The sequence below is a fragment of the Watersipora subatra genome, chromosome 7, assembly GCF_963576615.1.
Source record: "Watersipora subatra chromosome 7, tzWatSuba1.1, whole genome shotgun sequence".
Classification (NCBI taxonomy): domain Eukaryota; kingdom Metazoa; phylum Bryozoa; class Gymnolaemata; order Cheilostomatida; family Watersiporidae; genus Watersipora; species Watersipora subatra.
Genome location: NC_088714.1, coordinates 14,042,393 through 14,069,263, shown reverse-complemented (window position 1 = coordinate 14,069,263; position 26,871 = coordinate 14,042,393). Strand labels below are relative to the sequence as shown.

The 26,871-nt window shown below is 33.8% G+C and overlaps 1 protein-coding gene across 3 annotated transcripts in view; it reads right to left on the bottom strand.

The window, feature by feature from the left end:
• LOC137401193 (receptor-type tyrosine-protein phosphatase mu-like) overlaps positions 1-26,871 on the bottom strand; it is a 92,041-nt gene that overhangs the window by 20,831 nt on the left and 44,339 nt on the right. For all 3 annotated transcript variants that reach the window (XM_068087584.1, XM_068087585.1, XM_068087582.1), the window contains 16 exons: positions 26,514-26,626; positions 23,318-23,477; positions 21,118-21,194; positions 20,628-20,835; positions 20,156-20,259; positions 17,264-17,435; positions 16,955-17,066; positions 16,442-16,712; positions 14,532-14,580; positions 7,854-7,974; positions 6,810-6,937; positions 6,568-6,713; positions 5,896-5,983; positions 4,759-4,832; positions 3,787-3,826; positions 981-1,081 (listed from right to left, as the gene is read on the bottom strand). In XM_068087584.1, coding sequence (XP_067943685.1) covers positions 981-1,081; positions 3,787-3,826; positions 4,759-4,832; positions 5,896-5,983; positions 6,568-6,713; positions 6,810-6,937; positions 7,854-7,974; positions 14,532-14,580; positions 16,442-16,712; positions 16,955-17,066; positions 17,264-17,435; positions 20,156-20,259; positions 20,628-20,835; positions 21,118-21,194; positions 23,318-23,477; positions 26,514-26,626 — 1,964 coding nt within the window. The remainder of the gene's footprint in view (positions 1-980; positions 1,082-3,786; positions 3,827-4,758; positions 4,833-5,895; positions 5,984-6,567; positions 6,714-6,809; positions 6,938-7,853; positions 7,975-14,531; positions 14,581-16,441; positions 16,713-16,954; positions 17,067-17,263; positions 17,436-20,155; positions 20,260-20,627; positions 20,836-21,117; positions 21,195-23,317; positions 23,478-26,513; positions 26,627-26,871) is intronic.

The following is a 26,871-nucleotide window of genomic DNA, read 5'->3' as shown; positions in this document are numbered from 1 at the left end:
TCATATTTAATATTTTACGTTAAAAAAAATGAATTTGTTGATAGTTTGCATACAAAGCATAGCTATTTGGTTGTAATTAAAATATGTCTATTGATTACAAATCTCCCATTGCCAGGTAAGTCTAGTTTGTATAGTGAAGGGGCAAGCAAGTGTAATTCAATTATTCTGGCTAGCTGCTTGTGATAGATTACATAGGCATGCAAGTACTTTTGTGTAACATAGTTAGGTGAACCAAAGAAATATAACCTAAGGAAAAGCATAAATAGAAAATCATTCCTACGACAAACAAATGAGCCTTGCCGTGACATACAAAATAATCCCTATGGTGACAGATAAAAAACCATTCCTGCGACAGGCAAGGGATTCATTAATGTGACAGGCAAATGGATCATTCTTCTAACAAGCAAGGGTTGATAGCTTCCTCAATTGTACCCCTTTAGATGGTTTCATAGTCTACGTACATGTTATTGGCTAGGGTATGCTGCCAAGATTTGACTTGGCTTGTTCATACATGGTGATGAACCCTACTCAAGTGGTTAATTCATTAGAACAGTATGTATAGATGAAAGAGCAGGGTGTGACATCAATTTAACATCCTGAAACTTAGTGTAATAAGGTCAGCAATATCTAGTGACCTACTTTGAGAGTACTGATAAGATAGGACCAGAAAAGCATTGCAATCATGAGAAAAGATTAAACACATCATAAATATTACATCAATGGGTTTAATATCAATTTCATAACTGGATGATTTCCTCTTCTATCGTAAGGTCTTACATTGAGTGAGAGAAGAAGGATGTCATAAAGATATTTTAGTAATAGTATGACAACATTATACAAATTCTCCAACAATATAGGAACTATGATAGTATCTTATTAAAATTATACTGCAGTAACATAATAATAACATTATAATAATACTATGCTGTCAACAGCTGGCCGGTTTTCTAGGGTTCAAGCGTGAAAAGAAAATAATTTACTTTAGAGTTCTCCACAGCTCGTGTAACCATGACAATAGCACTCGGTCTCTGCTGCCAAATCATTATCCAGAAATCTCTTACGACAGCATCAGTAAACGGTCCTGCATAAAAACATTATATAATGATTAGCTGATTCAATTAGGTTAAATTAAATCAACTGCTGTACCCAGCCTTAGGCAATATTATCAAAATATTCAACAAGCATATAAAAACGGCATATCCCTTAGTATGCAGCTGTCAAAGGTAAGATAACACGTTAATCTGAAAATGCAATACTTTTTCATTCAAGTATAAATGGTAAAAGTGGAAGGTTTATAAATAAAAAGACCAAATTACTATAACTTTAGAGCATCACTCGATGTTTTGATTATTCAACTAGTATTTTATTTTGATAAGTTTAAAATAAACAAAGTTTTTTTCAGAGTTGGTAGGAGATATGAAAATAACCACTCAAGTAGCAGTAGAAAAAAAGTCTGACAGTCACTTTAGGTCATAGTAAAGTATCTAGTAGATTCTCCACATAATCAAGCGATACAAGATCAAACATACTGAATGAAGCAAAAGCCCCCTTTAAACTGAGAAACGATTTAAAGTAAAAGTTATTTGTTTTTATGTGTTTTATCAAATGCTTGCTGAGCATCACGCATTGCGACTGCAAACTGCGAGTAAATTAAATTGATGAGCATGAGCTGTACATCATCAAAGTTCATTTTTTTCCTTGCACACACCCAAGAGTGTAGTAGGGAAAACTTTTTCGCTAGAAAACAATCTGTGATTATTGATAGTTAAACCGACATGTCGTTGCATCAGTCAACTAAAATTCATGAAAGTTTATTTATTTAAGTTGATCTAATCATTTAAAACTTTTTTGGCTAAAAGCGAACGAAATGCCATCTTTTAGCAGTTGTCGCTACTATTTAAAAGAAATGACTACAGGCTCAATTTAGAGTGAGGGGACAATACCTGTGAAAATATTTCTTAGTCTAACGGTGGTTGCTCGATTGAATAACCTGAGAAATGCGCAAAATCAGAGGCTATATAACTGTGAAGTGATCTTGTTTATCAGCAAAGATTTAGTATAGATGCATTTGTTAGATAATGTTTAGATTCACTTCATAGAGGTCAGCTGTTCACTGCTAAATTCGATTTTTAAATCAAAGTTGGTTATATTAAATGGATATAGAGAATTACTATATTGAATAATCTATATATATATATATATATATATATATATAGGTAAAATATATATATATATAATATATATATATGTAAAATGTAAATATATATGTAAAATATATGTAAAATATATATATATAAGTAAAATATATAAATATATATAATATATATATATGTAAAATGTAAATATATATGTAAAATATATATATATAGGTAAAATATATAAATATATATATAATATATATATGTAAAATGTAAATATATATGTAAAATATATATATATATATAAATATATATATGTAAAATGTAAATATATATGTAAAATATATGTAAAATATATATATATATAGATTATATATGTTATCTATATATAGATTATATATATATATATATATATATATATATATATATATATAAAGTTATGTGTACTAAAAAGTACAAGTTTAGTTAAAACATTTTATTACTTAAAGTTTCGTGCGGTAGGCTTGCACTCTTCAGATAAAATGTTAAAAATAATAAATATTCCACTAGCAGTAAAGCTGTATTAGAGCTAAGAGCTAGAGTCTTAAGTGACACTGTTTCTTAGCAAGAATTTATTGGCTTGATGGCAGCTGGATAGCATTTACTGCTAGTGGAATATTTATTATTTTTAACATTTTATCTGAAGAGTGCAAGCCTACCGCACGAAACTTTAAGTAATAAAATGTTTTAACTAAACTTGTACTTTTTTAGTACACATAGTTTTATATCAGCTCTGTTTTTACTCTAAACATTGAGCACTCTTTTTACAAATGTGTATAAATATAACTTTTATATATATATATCTTTTTCAAAGTAACTGTGTGTCATTCCGGTTACAGCTATTAAAATATTGGACTAAAGAATTGTACCGAAGAAGATTTGATCTCAGACCTACCAGTCACCATTCCAACAGTGTACCCATTAGACCAGTGTGATTGAGTTGCTAGCATTTTGATATGTCATTATATGAGTGCAAATACCCACCGGCTTTGCGTCCGTCTTGGGTCATAGCATAATATCACGAGAAGCTGTTGGTTCACATTGTTAAACACTCAAATTGTTCATTAGCAATGTGCCAGGCTAATAGCAAGCAACTCTCACTACGTCTCATTGCTTATAAGACAAAACACTTTTCTCATGATATGTAGTTTAAATGCTAGAATAGTAAGTGTTGTTATATGTTAAATACAAATCAATTTTCTATTTAACAATACAGTGATTGTATTTAAAAACACAATCAATGACAATCGAATCAAAAAGGCTTTCTATTTCCCGGGCAATGCCAGGTAGCACAGGTAGTATCCATATATAAATGGATATACATGGTAACTTATATATAGTATATCCATATATACAATATTTGGTATACTACCAAATAAAAAGGTGTAATGGGAAATAACTTGAACTTTTAAGATATGAGTATGTCTCAAAGGGGCCATTTCAATGAGTCAAAAACCTTCATGTGAAGAGTTTCTTAAAACAGGCAATTTGTTGAAAGAGTTTCCTCATCTGCATTTATTAGATGACATTGCAGAAAATTGACCTTTGAATCGAAGAAGAAATGGAAGGTGCTGTTAAAGTTTAACATTAAAATAGCAAAATAAAATACCTTGGGCAGCGATGTATTGTTTCTCATCTCCATTGTAGCCCTGAAACATGCCACAAAAAGATTAGGTCGTCTACAATGTGAACCTTACAAATGACAAGAAACTAAAATGATCTTGTGCTAGGCTCAATATTTGGGTTGTAACTATCCCTCAGCTATACTCCTATACTACCATACCTTAGTTGTACTCCTATACTACTACACCTCAGCTGTACTCCTATAGTACTATACCTCAGCTGTACTCCTATACTACTATACCTCAGCTGTACTCCTATAGTACTATACCTCAGCTATACTCCTATACTGCTATTCCTCAGTTGTACTCCTATACTACTATTCCTCAGCTGTACTCCTATACTACTATTCCTCAGCTGTACTCCTATACTACTATTCCTCAGCTGTACTTCTATACTACTATACATCAGTTGTACTCCTATACTAGTACACCTTAGCTGTTACTCCTATACTACTATACCTCAGTTGTACTCCTATACTACTATACCTTAGGTGTACTCCTATACTGCTATACCTCAGCTGTACTCCTGTACTACTATTCCTCAGTTGTACTCCTATACTACTATTCCTCAGCTGTACTCCTATACTACTATTCCTCAGCTGTACTCCTATAGTACTATACCTCAGCTGTACTCCTATAGTACTATACCTCAGCTGTACTCCTATACTACTATACCTCAGCTGTACTCCTATAGTACTATACCTCAGCTATACTTCTATACTAGTACACCTTAGCTGTTACTCCTATACTACTATACCTCAGTTGTACTCCTATACTACTATACCTTAGGTGTACTCCTATACTGCTATACCTCAGCTGTACTCCTATCCTACTCTACCTCGGCTGTACTCCTATACTACTATGATATGTCAGCTGTACCTCTGTTCTAGTCAATTATAGTTCCACTGTTATGCTACTAAAACATGACTGCAGTCTAATATTAGTAGCTAAAACTCTACCTTCATGAAAGAGGCGTTTATAAAGTCTGAATCATCTTCTTGCAGTTTTTGCAGTTTAACTCTGTACTTGTTTGCTGTAAGCAATAACCGATATTGAATCAACGAATTATAGAAAATCAACTTTACATCTTCAAAACTTCAGACACCTCACTCTGCTGTAGAAGCACATACAAGCTGGCATGCTTTTAGCTGAATAATGTAGGCCTATGTACTTGGTAATGGTCTTATTTCTAGTAGACAATACTTAGTCTAGTAGGATACACTGACATGTTTTATAAACCTGAACATAAATAGAGACTGCATGCGTGGCAAAACTGTGGCTAGTGAAGCTAGGAATCCAATGCTGTTCCGAGGTGAGTAAGACAGCATGCTGCGATGATATAGTGATCGCTGAAAGGTCATGCACGAGAGAAGTCATACTTGCTGAGGTCAAATGTGGTAAGTCTGACCGCCTGTTCAGGGTGTGCATTTAATAAAGCTACATGTATGTGTTTGTCCAGATTGAGACACTAGCCGAGCAGGTCTATAGTTTACCTTGCAGGTTTACAGTACAATTTTTTTCAGAGGAGTTTTGAGACTCCATTAAACCTACAAAAAGCTTTTCGCTGAAAAAGGTTTGCAATCCACAAACGCAAAATGTTGAAAATTTTAATGATATTTTAGGATTTCATTTTAATAATTTTAGTGAAAACTATGTTGATAGAATTACTGTATATGCTAAGAGGTCAGGTCTATCTCTTATTGTTACAAGAAAGACGTTAGGTTGCTTCTGCATTCCAAAAATGGTTTGTACGCAAGCAGTTATTTATTTTAGAGCTCAGGCTTTGAAGTTGAAAACTCACTAAGTTAATTTACTTTACATTTTGGAGCTATGGAACCTACTAGGAAAGCTACTGAAGATATTGGTACTGTAAGTTGAACAAGGCAACTTTCATGATGTGCTATAAGCAACTGCTTGAAGTTCTCATCACCACAAAAACGTTATTAATAACAGTTTGCTGTGATTGGATGCTATACAGCAAGTTAAAAGCTAGTTATTAGAGTTTTCTAGGCTTCCTTAAAATATGGTTAACACCTTTGAACATTAAACCATGGCGACCTTGTCAGCTAAAACTTAATATTATTAAAATAGCATACCAGGATACAAGCCTTTATATCTGCACTTGCCCTTGTTTTCGGCAAGCTGTGCCACATCCATTTTAGGTACTGACAGCTTTTCCAATGCCTGCAACAGATGGCCACAGAAAGCATGTTTGTGGTAGAAACGATGTAAGCCAGAATATAAACTAAATGAAACGCACTAAAATAAATAGGTTTTAATTTAAAACAATTTACATAAAATGTTTACTAAAACCTTCATCAGTTGGAGATTTTTTGCAAAAATATGCAAAAGATCATGGCTTTGGCAATTGTAAGAAGCACGGCGCTGTATAGAAAACTAAATGAATGTCATCTTAAAGAGCTTCTATTTTTGTTGAAAGACTTCTAGCATGCAAAAACAAGCACATTAGCTTTCGTTTGACTAGACTTTCTCATAAGTTTAAATATCAAGCGAAACATATAGAATATAAGATGCAAAATAGAAAATTGGACGTAACAAACAGTGCAATAAAATACAAATAAGACATAGGTATAGCACAGTACAAGACAGATAAACAAAATCAGTAATTAGGTTAACAATAAGTCTCTTAGCAATCAGTTTCTCATCAAAGATAGAGATAAAGCATTACCAATCACATTCAGCCGACATGTTTATTTGCAAAATCTGAAAATGCTAGTTTTCTTGTGTATCTATTACAAAACATTTACCTTGTACTGCGTTCTAATTGCCTCTATATTAGTCTTATTGTACCATTCTAGCTTTTTGACAGGTATAGGTTCAGAAGGTTCTCTTAGAAGGAGGTCTACATTGTCATACGTTGGCAGACCTGGCTGACCTTCCCCTTCATTTCTTCCTGTGGTAGTAAAGTAGCAAATACTATTTTTAACAACCTCTTCAAAACTGTATATTTGCATGATGTAATCAGATGTAACTCAGAGACCATTCAAACCTGGAACTGGAGGTCTTGGAGCATTTGGAACAAGTGGCTTTTTAGAAGGCTGTTGAGCCCTGTTGGGTAGCTCTATCGGTTTGGAAACATCATTTTGTTTTTTAGTTTCTACAGGGTTAGATGCTCTCCTACAAAGTTGGAACAATTGTTTTTGCTTGCCAGCTTTTATCTGCAGAATAATTTAATATTTACTAACATTAGCTAGGATTTTTGATACAAATATTTACACGTAAAGATACATGAGCTGATGGATCGGTGGAATGATGATGTTCATTTTTTAATTTTTTGCGATGAGGTAGAAGTTTTCTGACTAAAACTCAAGCTGAAACGTAATGAAAGTCTAATTTAGGGCATAATATAGTAATTAAACTAAGATATGCTTTGCATAAAATATTTTGTGGATGACACTGGAGACAGAAAGTGTGAAACGTTGTTTTTGTAGCATTTCAACATAAAATTCCTTCTATAAAGTTTGCCCTAAATCTGTCATAATATTTTTAATACATGCTTTTAATAGTATAAATGCTAAACAACATACATTTCAGACAAACCTTGTTTCAGTTCAACTTCAGAAATTATTTAAGGCACACTGTTTAAAACTTACCGAGTCAATTATTTCAAATTAGCAAAAATTTAAATCATTTTTAAGATATTCAGCCATTGTTGTACCAGCTGCGCTGTCAATGCTAGAAATAAACAAAAACGAACAACATTTTTTCATTTTAAAGCAATGAGAATATTCCAAGATTTATTTTATGAAAAAATGCTTACAGTTTAAATTGAGTTTCTCACATAAATTAATTTTTTTATTTAAAAGTGGTGCATACCAAAATGTGAAGCTATTTATTGTTATACAAAATTAACTAATTCAAAAAAAATTGACAGCTGCTCATACACAAATCTACCAGGCTGAACATTATTTGCACAATGGTAATAAATTTTACAGGCTAAAGTGAAAAAGGACTCGCACCATTACGCAATACAAGACGGGGATATAGCAAGGCAATGACATAGCACAAGCTAAATCATTTATCACTCTCTCACCTTTTTACTATGTAAAAGATTACAAATGCAGCAATAATTACTAAGACGCCACTGGCCACACCTCCTGCAATTCCTGGCACAATATTTGGTTTTTGAGTTGTGGGAGAGACATATGCCGGCACTAAAATGAATAGCGAATAAAGTTGGTTGATACACCTGCTGTTTACGTGGAAGAGACAAAAACAGAAAAAAGTTTTTTCAGCATCATTCAGCTTGTAACTAAAATAGTATTGATCTGCAATGCGAAAACTTATAGCACAAGGAATTTGATAAAAACTCACCAATAACAAACAACATGCAGACAGGCCTTACACTATTAGTATGTCTGAGCATACTTAGTATTATTTGTTGATGTTCTATTCATACCCCACTGTTATAAAATAGCTTGTTGCATTTGACCATATGAAAAATGGTAGCTTGCTAAACACATATGTACATATATACATGTACTAGCTGCACTACCCAGCGTTGCCACGGTAATAAAAAAGTTTCTAGACAGAAAATTTATTTTTAGTCAACATATCATAGTCAACATTTACCATTCTAACTTTCAAACTTCATATCGTGAGAAAAAATTTGTAAGCAGTTCAAATGAATTAAGAAAAAAAAGAAAACAGTAAAGATTTTAAAGCTTTTTCAAACAACTACAACTTTTAAATTTTGTATCATGAAAGAAGTGTTTTGTTAAAACAAATTAAGAAGAAAAATAAAACTTTAAATGTCCTTAAATGTAAATGTAAAATCATTAGCAAGAAATGGCTAAAAATAATCTGTTTAGCTATGATTGCAATGAAAAGTTATTTGGTATACGATTATATGATTTTAGTTCGTTTCAGTGATGGCATGCAAAAATTGGCATGCAAAAATATCATAGGCTATAGACGTACATACAGTGGTATTGAAACCCATAATCATCATCTAATGCAATCACCTTCTAGTAAAAATCATCATAATTAAAAATAGTACCAAAATACTATGTTAACCTTAGTAACTATAGGTACCTCCAATGACTTTAGTGCATTTGGTGGGTATGATCTGCTGCGGGCCCAAGATAATATAAAATTTAATGTACTGCGTGGAGAGTTTTGACCTTTGAGACAAACGTGTAACATAGATGCTGAATCTAACCTAAATGAATTTAGTTTACTAAACACATACTTGAAAGAGGTTTTAGTATGTATTTTAGTATTAATTTTATCATTGCAAAACAATTTTATTGTAATGGATACCGAATACACATTAGAACGGATATGAATAACTCGCCATGGCAAGTTCAGCAACGTACATCTTTTAATAGCGTATATAATCAGTACATAAATGACCAAACTTTAAGTTTGAGATAAATTATTGTCGATATCGTGGGGCAAAATAAATTTGCCATACCGAAAATAAAAACGAAGAAGCATCGTGTCGCATGAATTTAGGTCCCAAAATATTTTTTAACAGGGCATTGCAACGCGTGGGCCCAAGGCTAAAATAAATAGCATGCGCATGGGGTATACGGTATATAAAATCGTCTTTGATCAATATGCCGTTTTAGCTTAGTGGTAGAGTGTTCTAATAAGAAACTTGTCGATGCATTTACTGAGAGTTCAAATCCATTAAAGCGCGGAATTTTTATATCAAGACTTTCATAGCTATAGCTGGAATGCAGACAGACGACAGACGTACGACATACTTTGAGAAATATTTATGTATATATTTCTCAAAGTCTGTCTGTGTGTCGTCGTCGGAAATCCGGCTATAGATCTTAAAATCTTGGAATAAATATTCTGTACTGAAGAGGATTTGATCTCGGACCAAGTCGTTCACCAGTGTGACGCCTTGCCCACTAGACTACAGAAGTCAAACTCCTGCCACTATAAGTCATTATATCAGAACAAAACCTAACTGCTTTGCGCATGACAAGGGTCATAGCATAACGTCACGAGAAGCTTTAATAACATTATCAAATTGGCTAATAGCAAACTCTCACTACTTCTCATTGTTTATAAGACAAAAAACTTTTCTCATGATATGTAGTTTGAAAGTTAGAATGGCAAATGTTGTTATATGTTAAATACAAATCAATTTTCTGTCCAAATACTCTTCTATTACACGGGCAACGCCGGGTGGCACAGCTAGTATATATATATATATATATGCATATCTCAAAGTTTGTCGTCTGTCTCTTTTGGTTTGTCTAGCTACAGCTATTAAAATCTTACAATTAAAAGTTCACAATCAGCTGGGTTTGAACTTACAAAAATTGCATCTACAGGTTAGTAATCCAATAATCTAGTTACCAGTGTACGACAGCTTTTACAATTTACAGCTCTTAGTACATACTGTATACACTCTTTGCTCGATAAATGATGTATTAATTGAAACTCTATGAATACTGTTAACTCTATTAAACACGGTGCTTTTCGGGTTTTTGTGAACTTCTATTTCTGGTGTTCGATTAGGTTTAATTGCTAAATCGCGGTCAAGGTGTGAATACTTTTCAGGCCCACGATTTCATTATTTTGAGTAAGAATAGCCTCCCCATTCTCTTACTGTTCGGTCAGACAAAGACAGTCTGATATCCCATTGTTATATTTGTCCCAGCGTCGAGACACCAGTATCACCATAATCAAAGTTTTGATGGATAGCTTCTGCTGGAGCAGTAACTTTTTTTATACACACACACACTTCTATGCCCGGGTCATTATTATTAATTCAACATATTTAGAATTTTTATTTTGTTTTCTTAGTTTGTATTAATTGTATCATTACCAAAGCAGCTTTTATTGTAATCGCAGCAAAACAGACTATATGTAGGTATTACCTGCTAATTATTTCACATCTACATTTGAACAATTATATTTTTTTTTGTTTCCCAGTTTATTTGACCTGCTCAAAAAATTTTCTTCTTGATAGGAAGTTTGAAGGTTTTGTTTGTTTGACACAGTTTGAAAACATATACTGTTGTTTAATTTAAAAAAAAATTATTTAAATTGCACAAACACTTTTCTCATGATATAAAATTGAAAATTTAGAATGGTAACTGTTGTTATATGTTAAATAGAAACGAATTGTCTATGCAAAAACTTTTATTACTCGGGCAACGCCAAGCATTCAGACTAATATCTATATATTTAAATATCATAGTTTATCTTTACCTGCGCATGTCCAATAGTAGCTATTCAAATCTTGGATAGAAAAATTAGTTTTGCGGAAGATCTGATCTCGAAACTTCATCATGATTTGCCAGGCAAATGGCTTACCAATTTAGTTACTCAAGATTGGTGTATTCATTGAGCGATATATTTTGATATGTGGAGCAAAATACGCTATTGCTCTCCGTTACAGCGCAACATCATTCTATGTATTAGTAGTAAAAGGCGTAGATAACTAACTTCCTTACTTAATTTATCCATTGGCAATATGCCAGGCTTATGGCAAGTAACACTGTTTATAAACTGAGTTTATGTGTGGCATTGCTATCACGGTTTGTAAGCTGAATTTTTAATAACCGTACAACGCCAGGTATTCCCTTAGTATACATATATATATATATATATATATATATATATAATTGTTTCCTCACCCCGAATACCCCGCATGGGTGGTAAATTTTGCTATAACTCGGGTCTCCTACCAGATACCTGGGAGTTTGAGCACTCGCCTCAAGATCTTAGCTGTTCCCAATAGCGCACTTTTCTGCAACTCACCTGAGTTGATTGTTGTTGGTATTTGGACAAGCCACATTTTATGCGCCGGTGTTATTGCGCCCAGTGCCCCAATGACTACTGGGATTACAATTGTTCTTACATTCCAGCATTTTTCAATTTCTTCTCCAAGAGGGAGATATTTCTCTACCTTTTCTTTTTCTTTGCTGGCTATATTGTAGTCATTGGGTACTGCTATATCTATTATAGTAGCCGTCTTGTTCTCCTTGTCTACCACCACTATATCTGGTTGGTTTGCTAGGACATGCTAGTCAGTTTGGATGTAGAAGTCCCAGAGGATCTTAGCGCGGTCATTTTCATTCACCTTACCAGGAGCTTCCCACCAGTGTTGTGGTTTATTAAGGCCATACTCATCACATAGACTTCTATACACAATACCTGCGACATGATTATACCGCTCAGTGTATGCGTTCCCTGCTAGCTGCCTGCATCCACTGATGATGTGTTGGATGGTCTCAGGTGCATCTTTGCAGTCTGCATCTAGAATCGTCTCTAGTGTGATAGATTTTCGTTTGGAGTTGCCTTGTTGGGAGCACTTGCTCCTGGGCTGCCATGATTAGCGACTCTGTATTGGCCGTTAGGTTTCCTTTGTTCAGCCACATATATGTCTGGTGAAGATCGCCAACCTTAGATATTTGTTGGTGGTAAGCACCATAAAGAGGTTTCGTGTGCCAGTCAATTTCCTCATCATCAGGGCGTAGGTCCGTTGTAAGAGCAGCCGATTGAAATTCAGCTAGCAACTTATCTGAGATGGCCATGGAGGCTGCATATGCGTTGATGCTTTGCTCCTCCTCTTTGACTGTCTGCTGCACACTTTTGAGTCCCCTACCGCCACCTTTCCTATCAAGATACAATCTAGTAGTATCAGATTTTGGGTGGAGTGCTCCATGCATGGTCAGCAGTTTACGAGTTGCTATATCTGTTTCTTTGATGGCTTCCTCAGTCCACTTTATTATGCCTGCTGGATATCTTATTACTAGCAGTGCGTAGGAATTTATTGCCATGATTTGGTTCTTGGCATTGAGCTGGCTCCGTAAGACCTGCCGAAGGCGTTTCTTGTATTTGGTAATGGCCTTGTGATGTACCTTGGCTTCGTGGTTGATATTGCGTTGCATAATCCCCAAGTACTTGTACCCTTCTTCTATATCTTTGATGGTACCATTTGGCATTCTTAGGCCATCTGTGAGCATAGAATGGCCTTTCTTAAGAATTAGCCTTCCACATTTCTCAATACCGAAGGTCATTCTGATGTCCTTGCTGTATACCTGAGTGAGGGGCATTAGCGAATCAATGTCCCTTTCTTTGTTAGCGTACAGCTTGATGTCATCCATGTAGAAGAGGTGGTTTATCTTGGTGCCACTCTTAAACTGGTACCCATATTGAGCCTCCTCCAGCATATTGCTTAGAGGGTTTAGGCATATGCAGAGGAGCAGCGGTGATAAGGAATCACCTTGATAGATGCCTCGCTTAATTTGTACACTCGCCAGTTTTTTGCCATTAGCCTCCAGTTCCATCTTCCATTTGGTCATTGACATCTTGATGAATGCCACAAGAACAGGGTGAACATTGTACATACTGAGGCACTCAAGTATCCAACTATGGGGAATTGAGTCATAGGCCTATATATAGGCCTATGACTTAAGTATATAGCTATACTTCTTGTCACTTCATTTGGGCCCATTTCCAATAGAGTTCCTAGCTACAACTGAGCAACTGACTAGGGTTGCAGATGGTACACCACAAAACACTTCCATTGCTTCAGTTAGGAGCAACGTTTTTGATGTACAACTCTCATTGTAGGTGCATTCAAGCTGCAAAAGTTTGCAAGTAGTTGCTTAAGTCTTTTCCTATACATCTTAATTACATCAACTGTTCAGCTGTGAAAATGGTAAAAAGTACAAAAAAACGACAAAACTCCTAGTAATGCATTGCTAATACAAGCATTTAAGAAACTGGGCACTCGGGAGTTTTTCATTATTGACTAGACTCAGGTGAGTATAACCAGTTGTAATTTGATTAAATCTCTAGCAAACCTGAGAAAGGAAAAACCTAGCAGGAAAATGGAACAGCATACTATGTTTGTGATACTGTTGTGCGATACTATATATTTCATTCCTAATAGAATACTCCATAGCATACTGTACATATGCAGTATAGTGTTATTTGTAGTAACACACCAAATAATATGCAATATACACAACATAACACCTTATGCATTGTACATAATTTACTACCTTATTTGTATACATAGCTATGATCACTATTATTATTATTACTAAACAGTATGCATATTACAACATCTATTCTGCTATCTGTCTACTGAAGCGTAAAATTCTAAACTCATCCATAGGGCTATATAACCCATAGGGGTTATATATATACATATATATATATATATATATGTGTGTATATATATATATATATATATATATATCCTAACGGAATGCTTGGTTGAGAAAACAATTAAGATAATAATAATAGTTTCCTCATCCGTGTCAACTCAAGTTCGAGCCTTTTGTTCTTTAGTTTATCTTGCAACAAATACTAACTTAACTTCTTCAACAAAATCTGGCTCATCAATCTTTTATCTAGTACTTGAAATATTCAAATAGTCAATATAATTGCTAGTAAACACAGTTCCAACATTAAAACATGTATTTAAGCATTGCAACCGTAAAATCTTTCTCTTATAAAAGTTAGCACTTTTTTACCCAATATTTTTTGCTAGAAGATTAAAGTTTTTAAGCATCTAAAGGCATTTACTAGTTTTTCTTATACGCCCTTACTCAGCAGATAATTTTAAAACATTTAAAATGCCTTTCCAAAAAGCACCTTTTAATTAATCAAAGTATTTAAATATATAAACTGTAACTTTGAGAACCACGGAACTCTTATAAAGTTATTCTGCTGGCATCAGTAAATCACGTTTTGGCACTTGATGTCTAGTTCAACAATGTCCGCTCACCTGTAAATGTCACAGGAGCCAGAAAGTATTCAAGAGGCTTTGAATAACCCTAAAACAGATTTAGGGCACTTGTGATTGAAGTTTGCTAATGAGTAACTCAATTACCCAAATCATAGTTCTGCAAGTGACTGACATACTTTAAAGTTGATAAATTTATCTAAATCCTTAGAAAATCATTGATGTACATGTATTCTGTATATTTTGTAGACAAGTGCATGCTGGAGTATAATGATTTTTGCATTAGCGCATAGAGCAATTCTGAGTACTGTTTTTAGTAAAAGCTAAAGAAACCAGTAAATAAAAACAGTGATTAGCTTTGAAACACCAGAAAGTTATCCCAATAAATTAAATTTATTATAAAGTTACTCTAGAGGCACATATTACAGGTTTTCTGAAATCAGCTTCATAAGCTTGTATCAGATTGTGACTAAATCTAAATTTTTACAAAGTGACATTTACGGTCAATTCAACTAATTGAAAACAAGACAATAATCAGAAGAATCATGTAGTAAGCCTATAATAAAAACAGCTGTCACTCAATTTTGGTCACTGCTCATTGTAAAAGGGTAACTACAATCAAGAATTGTTGGCAATGCAGGTGCGTGATGTAAAATTTTTTATAAACAGGTTTTGTAAAACGGCTTGAATTTAATTTTATGCTTATTTACCTAAACCTTGTAAAAAGGAATAAGTTAAATAAAAATTGTAGTATTTGGTAACTAAATGGTTTTGTAGCTGATTGTCATGGCACTATTGAGGCATACTGTTTTGTAGTATCCCCGCATTAAATAGAGTAAGAAGCTGTATTTTTGAACTGCCTTCTGTTGTATTCACATGTTACATCGACCATTTTGATTTTAGTTACTGTAATGAGACTAATCTAGACAAATTAGACAACACTAGTAAAACTGGTGAAGATAAATAGAATGAAAGCAAACATGAGAATTAGAAAATTAAAGGCCGAGAGAAAGAGAGAAAGAAAGGGAGAAAGAGAGAGAAAGAAAAAGAGAGAAAGAAGGAAAGTGAAAAAGAGAGAAGAAGAGAGAAAGGGAGAGAAAGAATAGAAAAAGAATAGAGAAAGAAGAAAAAGTAGAGAAAGTGGAAAAAGAAGAAAAAGTAGAAAAAGAACAGAAAGTAGACAAAGTTGAGAAAGAAGAGCAAGATAGAGAAAAAAGAGAGAAATAAAGAGAGATACAGAGACATAAAGAGAGAAAGAAAAAGAGAGAAAGAATGAAAGAAAAAGAGATAAAGAGAGAGAGAAAGCGAGAGAGAGTGAGAGAAAGAGAGAGAGAGAGTGAGAAAAAAGAGAGAGAAAAAGAGAGTAAGAGAAAGAGAGAGAGAGTGAGAGAAAAAGAGAGAGAGAGAGAAAAAGAGAGAGAGAGTGAGAAAAAAAGAGAGAGAAAAAGAGAGTAAGAGAAAGAGAGAGAGAGTGAGAGAAAAAGAGAGAGAGAAAAAGAGAGAGAGAGAGAGAGTGAGAAAAAAAGAGAGAGAAAAAGAGAGTAAGAGAAAGAGAGAGAGAGAGAGTGAGAGAAAAAGAGAGAGAGAAAAAGAGAGAGAGAGTGAGAAAAAAAGAGAGAGAAAAAGAGAGTAAGAGAAAGAGAGAGAGAGTGAGAGAGAGAGAAAAAGAGAGAGAGAGAAAAAAGAGAGAGAGAAAGAGAGCAAGTGAGAAAGTGAGAAAGAGAGAGCACTAATATACACTCCTGCTATTTATTGAAAAACTATGAATGTCATACCTTAGAAAATGTTTTATATGAACGACAAATATTTGCTCCAAGTTTCAAAACTGATAGTATGCTGAAAGCGTTGTATGTTTCACAGATCATAAGATGAAGCTTGACTATCATGAAAATCGTAAAACTTTATTTTTTCTGCAGCATTGCCGCTTTGATAGTAAATATTAAAAGACTTACTGGCACAATAGCCTCAACTCCAACTGAGAAGCTATAACTGCTCCCGAACTTGAGCTTTTTATCCTCGTAATCTTTTCCTTTATCTCCACTCCCGATAGTCACAATGTAGAACTTGTCCTGTTCTATTTGTGCTGTAACAGTGCTATTAGTATTTGCTGCAATGTAGCAAGTGTCACTTTGTATGCATCTTTGGACAACTGAAGTACTGGATTCAGATCTTTTCACTTTTGTTGGTATCTCCATTGGTATCTCCATCATCACCAGATAGTTTCTAAAATGTACTGCAAACATATAGATAGTGTCCTACATGCTTGGCAATGTCTATGCTCAATGATGGTACTTGGTCATAAACTAAGCTTTCCGGCATGGCTCCAAAATAATGGTAAAATAAAGATTGCAATAAACATCTAGGAATATGTGTTATAGTTAACTTATTATTGTCACAATGTACTAAGTGTTCTAAAAAACTAAATTTAAACTGCAGTACTATAGTTAACCAAGAAAGCAACCTACCTGGGCTTAACATTGTGAAAAGGGATTGCCTTGATTGTAATATCATAGGTTGGCTTGGAAGAACCCTTTGGTAGGTCTGAGACTTCTGGCTTAGATTTAGTTGGGTCTATGGCTGCAGCAAAAGTGCTTGAGTCAAGTTCAAGGCCACCAATAGCTTAAGTAATTTACCAGATATTAAGCTGTATCTTTAAAGTAACAATTTAGGCTAAATTAACAGTACAGATTCAATAAAACAATAACCAAGAACTACATACATGTACATAAAGAGATAACTAAACTATAAATTTTTTCAAAGCAGCTAGTGTTCACCTAGCAGCTTGGTAGGTTTCTTGTCACTCCATTTGGGCCCATTTCCAATAGAGTTCCTAGCTACAACTGAGCAACTGACCGGGGTTGCAGATGGTACACCACAAAACACTTCCATTGCTTCAGTTGGGAGCAACGTTTTTGATATACGACTTTCATTGTAGGTGCATTCAAGCTGCAAAAGTTTGCAAGTAGTTGCTTAAGTCTTTTCCTATACATCTTAATTACATCAACTGTTCAGCTGTGAAAATGGTAAAAAGTACAAAAAAAACGACAAAACTCCTAGTAATGCATTGCTAATACAAGCATTTAAGAAACTGGACACTCGGGAGTTTTTCATTATTGACCAGACTCAGGTGAGTATAACCAGTTGTAATTTGATTAAATCTCTAGCAAACCTGAGAAAGGAAAAACCTAGCAGGAAAATGGAACAGCATACTATGTTTGTGATACTGTTGTGCGATACTATATATTTCATTCCTAATAGAATACTCCATAGCATACTGTACATATGCAGTATAGTGTTATTTGTAGTAACACACCAAATAATATGCAATATACACAACATAACACCTTATGCATTGTACATAATTTACTACCTTATTTGTATACGTAGCTATGATCACTATTATTATTATTACTAAACATTATGCATATTACAACATCTGTCTGCTATCTGTCTACTGAAGCGTAAAACTTTGAACTTCTAATCTCCAAACGGCCCCACAGAAGAATTGATATACTAGGTGAGTAAAGTGCTTTGTGAAATTTTGCTTTGTTCATGTCTCAAACTTGATTCAGATTGGTAAATCGACACACTACCAACTAGGCAAATTGGTCACTAACCGAAACTGCAGAATAATCTATGATATATAATAAGAATGACATTTAGTGATGTTAACAAATGTTAACGGAGTTAACTTCCCATGGAGGAAGTGCTACAAGAGCAAAGTCACTATGACGTATTTAATGTACAAAAGCAAATCAGGTTCAGACTCAATGGACAATCTTAAGACTTGATTTCCGTACATTTCTGTACTATCATCTCTTTGATTAAAACTCAAAAGATTAAATAAAACCCAAAAAACCTAATTAAAACTCAAAGTCAGCCAAAAACAATTAAAAATATTAAAAGTTTGCCAAAATTTAAGAGTAAAAAAATTTAAATGTGTGTAACCAATAAAAATGTTTATTTTTTGTTTCATCAAATTTTGATGCTGCCATAGAGCAAAAAGTAGCAACTTATGATCGCACATCCTGCGTTTTAAAAAACCCTGTATGTTTCGCAGTTGTAAATTTAAAAAAAATTATTTTTGTGGCTAAATTATAAAAACCGGTTATTTACTGAAAATCTAAATAAAACTCTTAAATAAATACTCTTAATAAATAAATCTTAATGCTTGCTAGTAACTGCACAGATGCCAAGATTTTTTTTAGATTAACCAAACAGTGAGCTGGATGTTTGGTAAGTTTCCAGCCACCATGTGTTTGCTACAAGTAGAGCAAACTAGACTTACTGTTAAAGTGAGACATACTCAGACTTGACCAAAAAACTCTTAGAAACCTATTTCTATGTTACATTTTCACTCTTATATAAAGAAATTTAACATGGCTGCAGGCACAAAAAGTTTAGAATAACAAGTGAGTGATGAGACATTTTTAAGGCTTTAAAAAAGACTCAGTCCAATTTAATCCTCATCAACAAATTAAATTCTTCTTCCTTCGCGTTAAATATTGTGCAATAATCAATTCAATTATGTATTTAATTGGATAACACGACGATTCACTTATCTATTCTTTAGCTATTCTAACTTCAGTGAATAGTTTCATTTTTAATCCACCCAAATAAACAAAACCAATTCTTTATAAGCTCTTACTTAAATAGACTTACGACAATTTATCAAAATAACAATAAACCTCAAGCATTTATTCAACTACATGAATTAGCTCAGTTCCTTTTCTGTTTGTATAACAAATAGGAAGGTGAAGTGTTCATATATACAAAACAATAAATATAGCCATAAAACTATAAGCATGAAACACATATTTTTTTGAGATGAGTCGTGCGTATATGCCCAACAAAGTTATTCGTGTTTGCATAGCATAACGTAATGTCACAATGGCATAACTAAGCTTATTACCAATGTGCAGACAAACCATAGAGTTATACTATAGAGTTATACTATATTAGTGCGTAAAGCCTATTATTAACCAACAAGATATAAACAGTTATATTGAGGTTTTGTGAAAAACGTAGGCAGCTGGCAACATTGGACTGCACTGACACCTTCGCATCAGCTTGAATCAATTAACAGGTTGTTTCATTTACCATATTACGGTCTGTAATGAATTGAAGAGAAACTTTGATGCAGTCTGACTCAGGTCAGTTACTTGTTGAAAATAGAGAACTGAGTCAATTAGTATATGATGACAGTAAAGGGCTGACTCAATTCAATTTTACTAGCAGTATACATATTTCAATTAAGTTCTACAGCAAGTAAAATATGTGAACAAATCGATTCAATTAAATTCATTTTTGAGTTGGATCTTGTTGGAAGGCTTGTTCGAGCAAACATGCAAACTTGAGTGCTTATTTCTGATGAGTGATAGGTGTGGCAAGCAAATGTAACAGATGAGATTTTGTACTGACTCAAAAATGAACTCGAGAGGAAGCAAGCATAAATAATCAGTAGCGAAACAGCTCTATATAAAAGGCCGGCAAAACGCTTAAAAAAGTCAGCCTTTCAAAAAAAATTGAAAGGCTGGATTTAGATTTTAATTCTAAATTCAGGCTTTCAAATCGAAATTCATAGCTTTTAATTTAGCTTTTTAATCTAAATTCAAAGCTACAAATTGTCTATTTAAAGCTATTAATTGTTGATTACTGATACTTACGCCATAACCTTTAATTTCTCCGTTGGGCTTTTCAGGTTCTTGAGCTAGCACTTCAACACAGCTTTCATTTGTGTTGAACACAACAAATGGCACCCCAGGAACCACTGTAACAGCAGAGTTTAATCATTTTATAATTTATTAGCTGCTTTTGGTTGGTGTTACAGCAAAATCAAATATAGATTTTCAATCTTGGTCTGTTGATTGTAAGTGTATTGCATGGCATTTTGGTTCTATGAGGCTTGAAAGCTACAGTTCTACTAATCATAACTAGTGCAAAATAGAATGCATTTATACAATAATTATTACTGTATGCCCGCACCCGATAACCAACACAATCATAGAATCACCTGCCAACTAAAGGTGTTAAATCATGATACCCCATTGTACCTTTGCTAAAAGGAGCAAATATTTTGACCTGATTGATAATCTCTCTAGTTTCATACTTTTCAACACAAAAATTAATAATTCTTACCTGTTTCAGCCGTCAGGTAGTACTTCAAAAATTCATTTGAAAGATTTGCATTGTTGACAACTTGTATTGTAACTGAGTAGTTGGTAAAACCAAAGAGGTTTTCCACCTTAAAGTTTTCGGCAATATTTGTTGTATTAGACCAGATAATCTCTCCATCAAACTCGAGACTGATGGTGTAGTTTTGGGACTGACAGTACGATTTGGTGTCCTGGAAAATACATACGAGCCATTAATAAAGCAGAATTCAAATTTTTATTGGTAAGCTCTACATAGAATGGTGGTGCAACTTTGTAAAAACTATAAACATTTTGTAGCGATCAACTAGTAAAAATTGAGCCATAGAAGTGGAAGTTTTAGAAATCACAAACTCGGAGAGCTATGAATAGCTAGAACGATTTAAAAACCATACTCTTGCAGAGTGATAAAGATTTATTTGTTTTGGAACTAGCAATATCACAGAGCTTGAAAGAGTTGTAGTGTTTGCAGTTACCTGTAAGGTAATGTTTAAATTGGCATAACTTCCTTGTCCTTTCCAGCTAACCAACTCAAACTTAGGTTCTTCAGGATCTGAAATAGATATTATAACATAATTTTGTAAGAATTAATATATACCATTTAATTAAAATTAGAAGCTAATGAAAGCTCTCTTTTAGCAGTATATAATATGGGACCTCTACATAAAACACAGATTAATTGTGACACTTATGTGTAAAGGGCGGGTAGCAGTAGCCTCTTGTATCAGTTATACAGCATCTATCTAAGCAATATAACCTGCAATAGTTGTACTACTGACAATGTAGATCTTTTTTAAAACATTTGCTATAATAGATCTGCACACCTTAGATCTACTTGCAATATAATTAATATTCTTGAATTCAGCACCTTTTCACATTTTGTATTTAATCATTTTTTCAAAACCTTCAAATAATTGTGCCATTCTTGAGTATAAAAGTTTGGAAAGCTGGTAGACATTTAACGACTAGGTGAATGTACTTACTGTACATTTTGTCAACAAAAACACAAATAATCGATTCCTACTTATCATGTAGTATTGATAACTGTAGCTGTAGTGAGATACAAAACAAGCGCTGAATACTGCATCAGATGGTCTGATGTTTGACTAAGTAGTTTGTGTAACTCTGTTAAAAAACTAGCAGTACGCCCAAGGAAGCCTAAGGTTTTTATCTTATTAACCAGATAGCCTAGAAATGGGTCTTAAAGAGGCTGGTTCTCAAAAAGATACATATAGTTCTAAAATCAAAAAATTTAATACCTTGGTCAGAGGCACTTGGCCTATCCGTGTAAACTTTGAATAAAATTGATTAAAAATTGTGCAAAACTGTTTACACGAAAAATGCGCACTCGCGCGCATACGAGTATGCACACACCACGCACACCACACCACACACCACACATCACACATCACACACCACAGCACACAGCACACACCACACCACACACCACACCAAACACCACACACCACAGCACACACCACACCACACATCACACATCACACACCTCACACCCCACACCCCACACCACACACCACACACCACACACCACACCACACATAACCCACCACACACCACAGCACACAGCACACAGTACACACCACACCAAACACCACACCACACCCCAAACACCACACCACACACCACAGCACACAGCACACAGCACACAGCACACAGCACACACCACACACCACACACCACACACCACACACCACACACCACACACCACACACCACACACCACACACCACACACCACACACCACACACCACACACCACACACCACACACCACACACCAAACACACTTGAACACGCATGCACACACTGATAAAATGAAATTTACTAATTTAGCCTTTTTAAAATTATTTATAGAAAGAATTATAAAAAGCTGTTAAAGCCTTCAATAACATTGGTGTATTTTACTACTTTTAATTAATAATGATAACTTTTCTGATAATTTTTGGAATCTCATACTTTTTCTATTTTCTTTTCAAACTTCTGACTTTTGTACTTTATCTGCTTTTGGTCTGTACAAGCAGAGTCCAATCATGTTGCTATGTTGTGCTAAACAGTTTTTTAGAGGTTGATAAAAACTCTAACGAAATTCATGCAAGTAGTAATATTACAAATTACACACTACAATTGATCATTCCTAAGCGATATTGTGACCAAACATTATTCATGTATTATTGCTTCTAAAGCTTGTAGAAACTGGGAAGTTGGTGGGAAATGGATGTCATGCTTTGAATGTTTGAATACCGAATTGTTACTTTCCTTCTCTGCTAGGTGAGAAGTGAGTGATCAGAATTCAGAACACCTAATAAAGTAATAGCCATAAGTTTGTTATTTCAGTTAATAAACTGGGAAACTTGCAGTTTTACAGATTGTCACTCATCACAATATAAACAGGTTTTGTAAATAATAAGGCACTGGAGGGCTCAGAAAATAGTCAAAATATTCTGAAATTAATTTTAAACTAATTTAATAGCAATTATTTTAAGTTTCCCATTTAACCCTAAAAGTATTTTTAACCCAAACTTCAAAAAAAAATTTATCTTGCGAATGCTTGTAAGAAAGGAAGGGACACATCTTTATTTTATAAGAATGGTACTAAATAAAAAATCTTGATACACTCTTTAGACAGTCTTTAACTTTAGTGAAATAAACTATTATGGGTACTTGAGCATTTTATAGTTGTGGAAACTGTAGTAGAGGGTCCAAATCCTTTGGAAGTACTCGCTTGTATGTCACAGGTCACGGATTGTCCAGCTTCATATCCACAACATTTTAAGGATGTAGAAGCAGTTTCATTCCAGGCAGTTCGGTTAGTGCATTGATGCTGAAATAATGTTTATTGATCAGCATATTGCGTCTTGTTTTAATAAAATACTGCTCTAATGGGCAAACTGACAATATTTAACAATATATTGTTTTAAACTTGATGCTAGTGATAAGAAATCCATATGTTCATGTATAAAAAAGCAAGAAAATATTTGACTTAGTCAAAATCTATCAGAGTAATAACGTTGCTCTTTCAAAGCGTGGTAATGAACTAATGCACAGATAGATGAACTTAAATTTTTAATATTGAAACATCATTCAGAGTAGTGATGATGTATATGCAGACTTCAATTTTTGTAATTGAAGATCTTGAAAGTTCATATCGCATTGATATATCATAAGATCAGCTGATTGGAAAAAGACGGCTAGTTTGCAACAACTCTACACTTGTACTTATCTTGTACTTGTTACTCATCTTAATTTGGTTAACCCCAAACAACTCAGCACAATCAGCTATCACTACCACGGCTTTATCTTTCACATCAGCCTTTAAACCATTCACTTAATGCTCAAGAAATAAAAACTAGCACAGTTGCTAATAAAATACAGTTTTCGAAATACTTTATCGTTTTACCATTCACCAAAACACAAAGTGGATCAGCAAATTAGACTAGCCAGTTTTTCCTAGTGTCTAAAACATGGTGCTGCTGTTGAATTTTTTGCTGATACCTACAAACTGATAGCCAAACTATTACGATTGCACACTACAAACTATTACTGTATTAAACAACAATCTAGCATCACAAACACGCGACATGTTGTTACTGATGAAAGAGTGCTACCAATATAATCGAAAGTATTATTTTCATATGACGTTGAAGCTCTGTTTTAACTAATTATTGTTGGCTGTCAGAATATCAATTACCTTAAACTTATTGTTAGCTGCACGCTTTCTGCTCCGAAAAATGCAAATTAATTCATACAAGTCACATGGAAATAATTTCAACCATCTCTTGCATCAGAAATTTTTTTATTTTGCAAACTGTTAGTTGGCACATTGCTATTCGTTACGCAGAAAAAATATTAGTACATTATTCAATAAACTTTTATATAAGCATTATTTAATAATTTGCTTTAGCAATAATAATGTACTTTTAGCACCTTTGAAGTAGAAGAGCAAAACTAAAACAAAGGCGATCGCTGTAGAGACTGCAGCAATGAACAGTCGGCTAAATTATTTTTGCACACAAAACATCAAAAACGTACAAATTAAAACACATGAAAAAAACCAAATTTACTATCACTATACAAATCGTTCGTTATTGACCATGATAATTTTAATCACAATAGCGAACTATATTAATATTAACATTATTTATTGCTGTTAGCAATTGAGTTTATCACCCATTATCACAAATTATTATATTTTTGCTATTACTAGGTGGCGACTCAAACTGATGTTAACCTAATAATATAATTATTTTGTTAATCTGAAAATCACTGAATACACTTGATTGCTAAATTTCGTCCAAGTTGTTATTAACATCTGTAGCCTAACGCATTCCTTTCACATTTACATAAAAAGTTTACTTGTTTAAAAACAAAATGTTTACTACCACTATAAGAGTCGTCTGTCTGTTTGTTCAAAGCCATGCTAAAGGTATTAGAAAAAAAACTGCATTGCCCATGAATCAAATTTGGATCTTTGGATTCCCAGCTAAGTGCACTACCATCTGCAACTTTCGGCCACCTTTCCACATCAAAGAATAATTGTGCACATAGCTGATATACATGATGATCTCTCCCAGCACAAGAGACTACCAGCATACTAGTAATACTAGTGCTTGGCACATTCTCAATGAGAGCCCAAAGTCTGTTGACAAATTAGAGTTTTTTACAATCTTTTAAAATCATATTAATGCAGCCATCTAAAACAGAAAGTTGGTAATACACATGTTTCATATGTGAAACTCACAGCTTATCAGATGCATTCAGTGCACACAAGACTGAGCTATATCCATATTGACAATCACTACTTTCAATTTAGAACAAACTTCTGACAGGCACAATGGTGCTAGTTAAAGTAGAATGCACTGCTTATAAAATTAAGTGCAGTAACTATAGACAGGAATACCTTATTTAAAAGTAAGAGGCACTAAAATGTACTACTTACATACTAATGTGCACTTTCCATCGTAAAATTCACTACTTAGACACTAAACTGCCATTAAAATTCTAAACTACACTACCTTATTGGTACTTATTTACTAAAACAAACCATTTGCACACTAAAATGCACTACTTGCATGTTAAAATGCGTTACTAATATACTAAAATGCACTACTTACATGTTAAAATGCATTACTAATATACTAAAAGGTACTACTTATATTCTGAAGTACACTATTTGCATACTAAAATTTCTTACTTTCATACTACATGCACTACTTACATCTTAAAATGAACTACTTCTATATTAAAAGCACTACTTAAATAGTAAAATGCACTACTTACATACCTAATGCACTAAATACATGTTAAAATGCACTAATTACATGTTAAAATGCACTACTGACATGATAATACACACTAGGTCTTGATATGACTGCTGTACATATTATCTAGAATGTTTTATTTCATCACTAAAAGGCTTCACTTTCAGCCTGAAAAGCATTGTTAACGGACTATACTACAGTACAATAGACACAGAAATACTTTCATACAGGTGATACTTTCATACTTACCAAAAATAAAGCAGTACTTATAGACTACAACAAAATAATTGCTGAATCAAATGCTTTACTTACGTGTGAGAATGCATGACTTGCAGTTTAAATTCACTACTTGAAATTTAGTGTGCATTAGCTCTAAACTAAAGTGCACTTGTTGGTGATGAACACTCTCTAAAACAGACTAGATGCACTAACTAAAGACTACACTGCTTACAATTTAAAAAACTATGGAAAACTACAAATTAACATTTTTGCTAGATTTGTTGTATGAGGAAAAATGCTAGTATTGATTGTCCATCTTAGAAACATCTAAAAAAACTCAGTCTCTGAAAAAACTATCACAGGTAATCAAGCTGCCTTACCCGGTAACCAATGATCTCTCCATTTGCATCTTGACTACCTGGCGGGTTCCATGAAATGTAAACACATTTACCATCAGATGTTGCCTCTTCCACCTTTGGTCCACTAGCAGGCTCTGCATTGTAAAGGAAACTAACTATAGGGAAGTAACAAATACAGTAACAAAGGAAATAAAATTACTGGAAATAAAAAAGTAGAAAAGGCTTTAAAACTAGACCATGTCAAATATCTGTTTTAATTGTCATTGTACTTGTATGAATAAAAACATATATTGAATATTTTACTTTAAAATTGATCAAAGCGTGTTAAGAAGTAAATTTGATTTTAATTGCGACCTTAAACAATTTAATTACTGAAAGA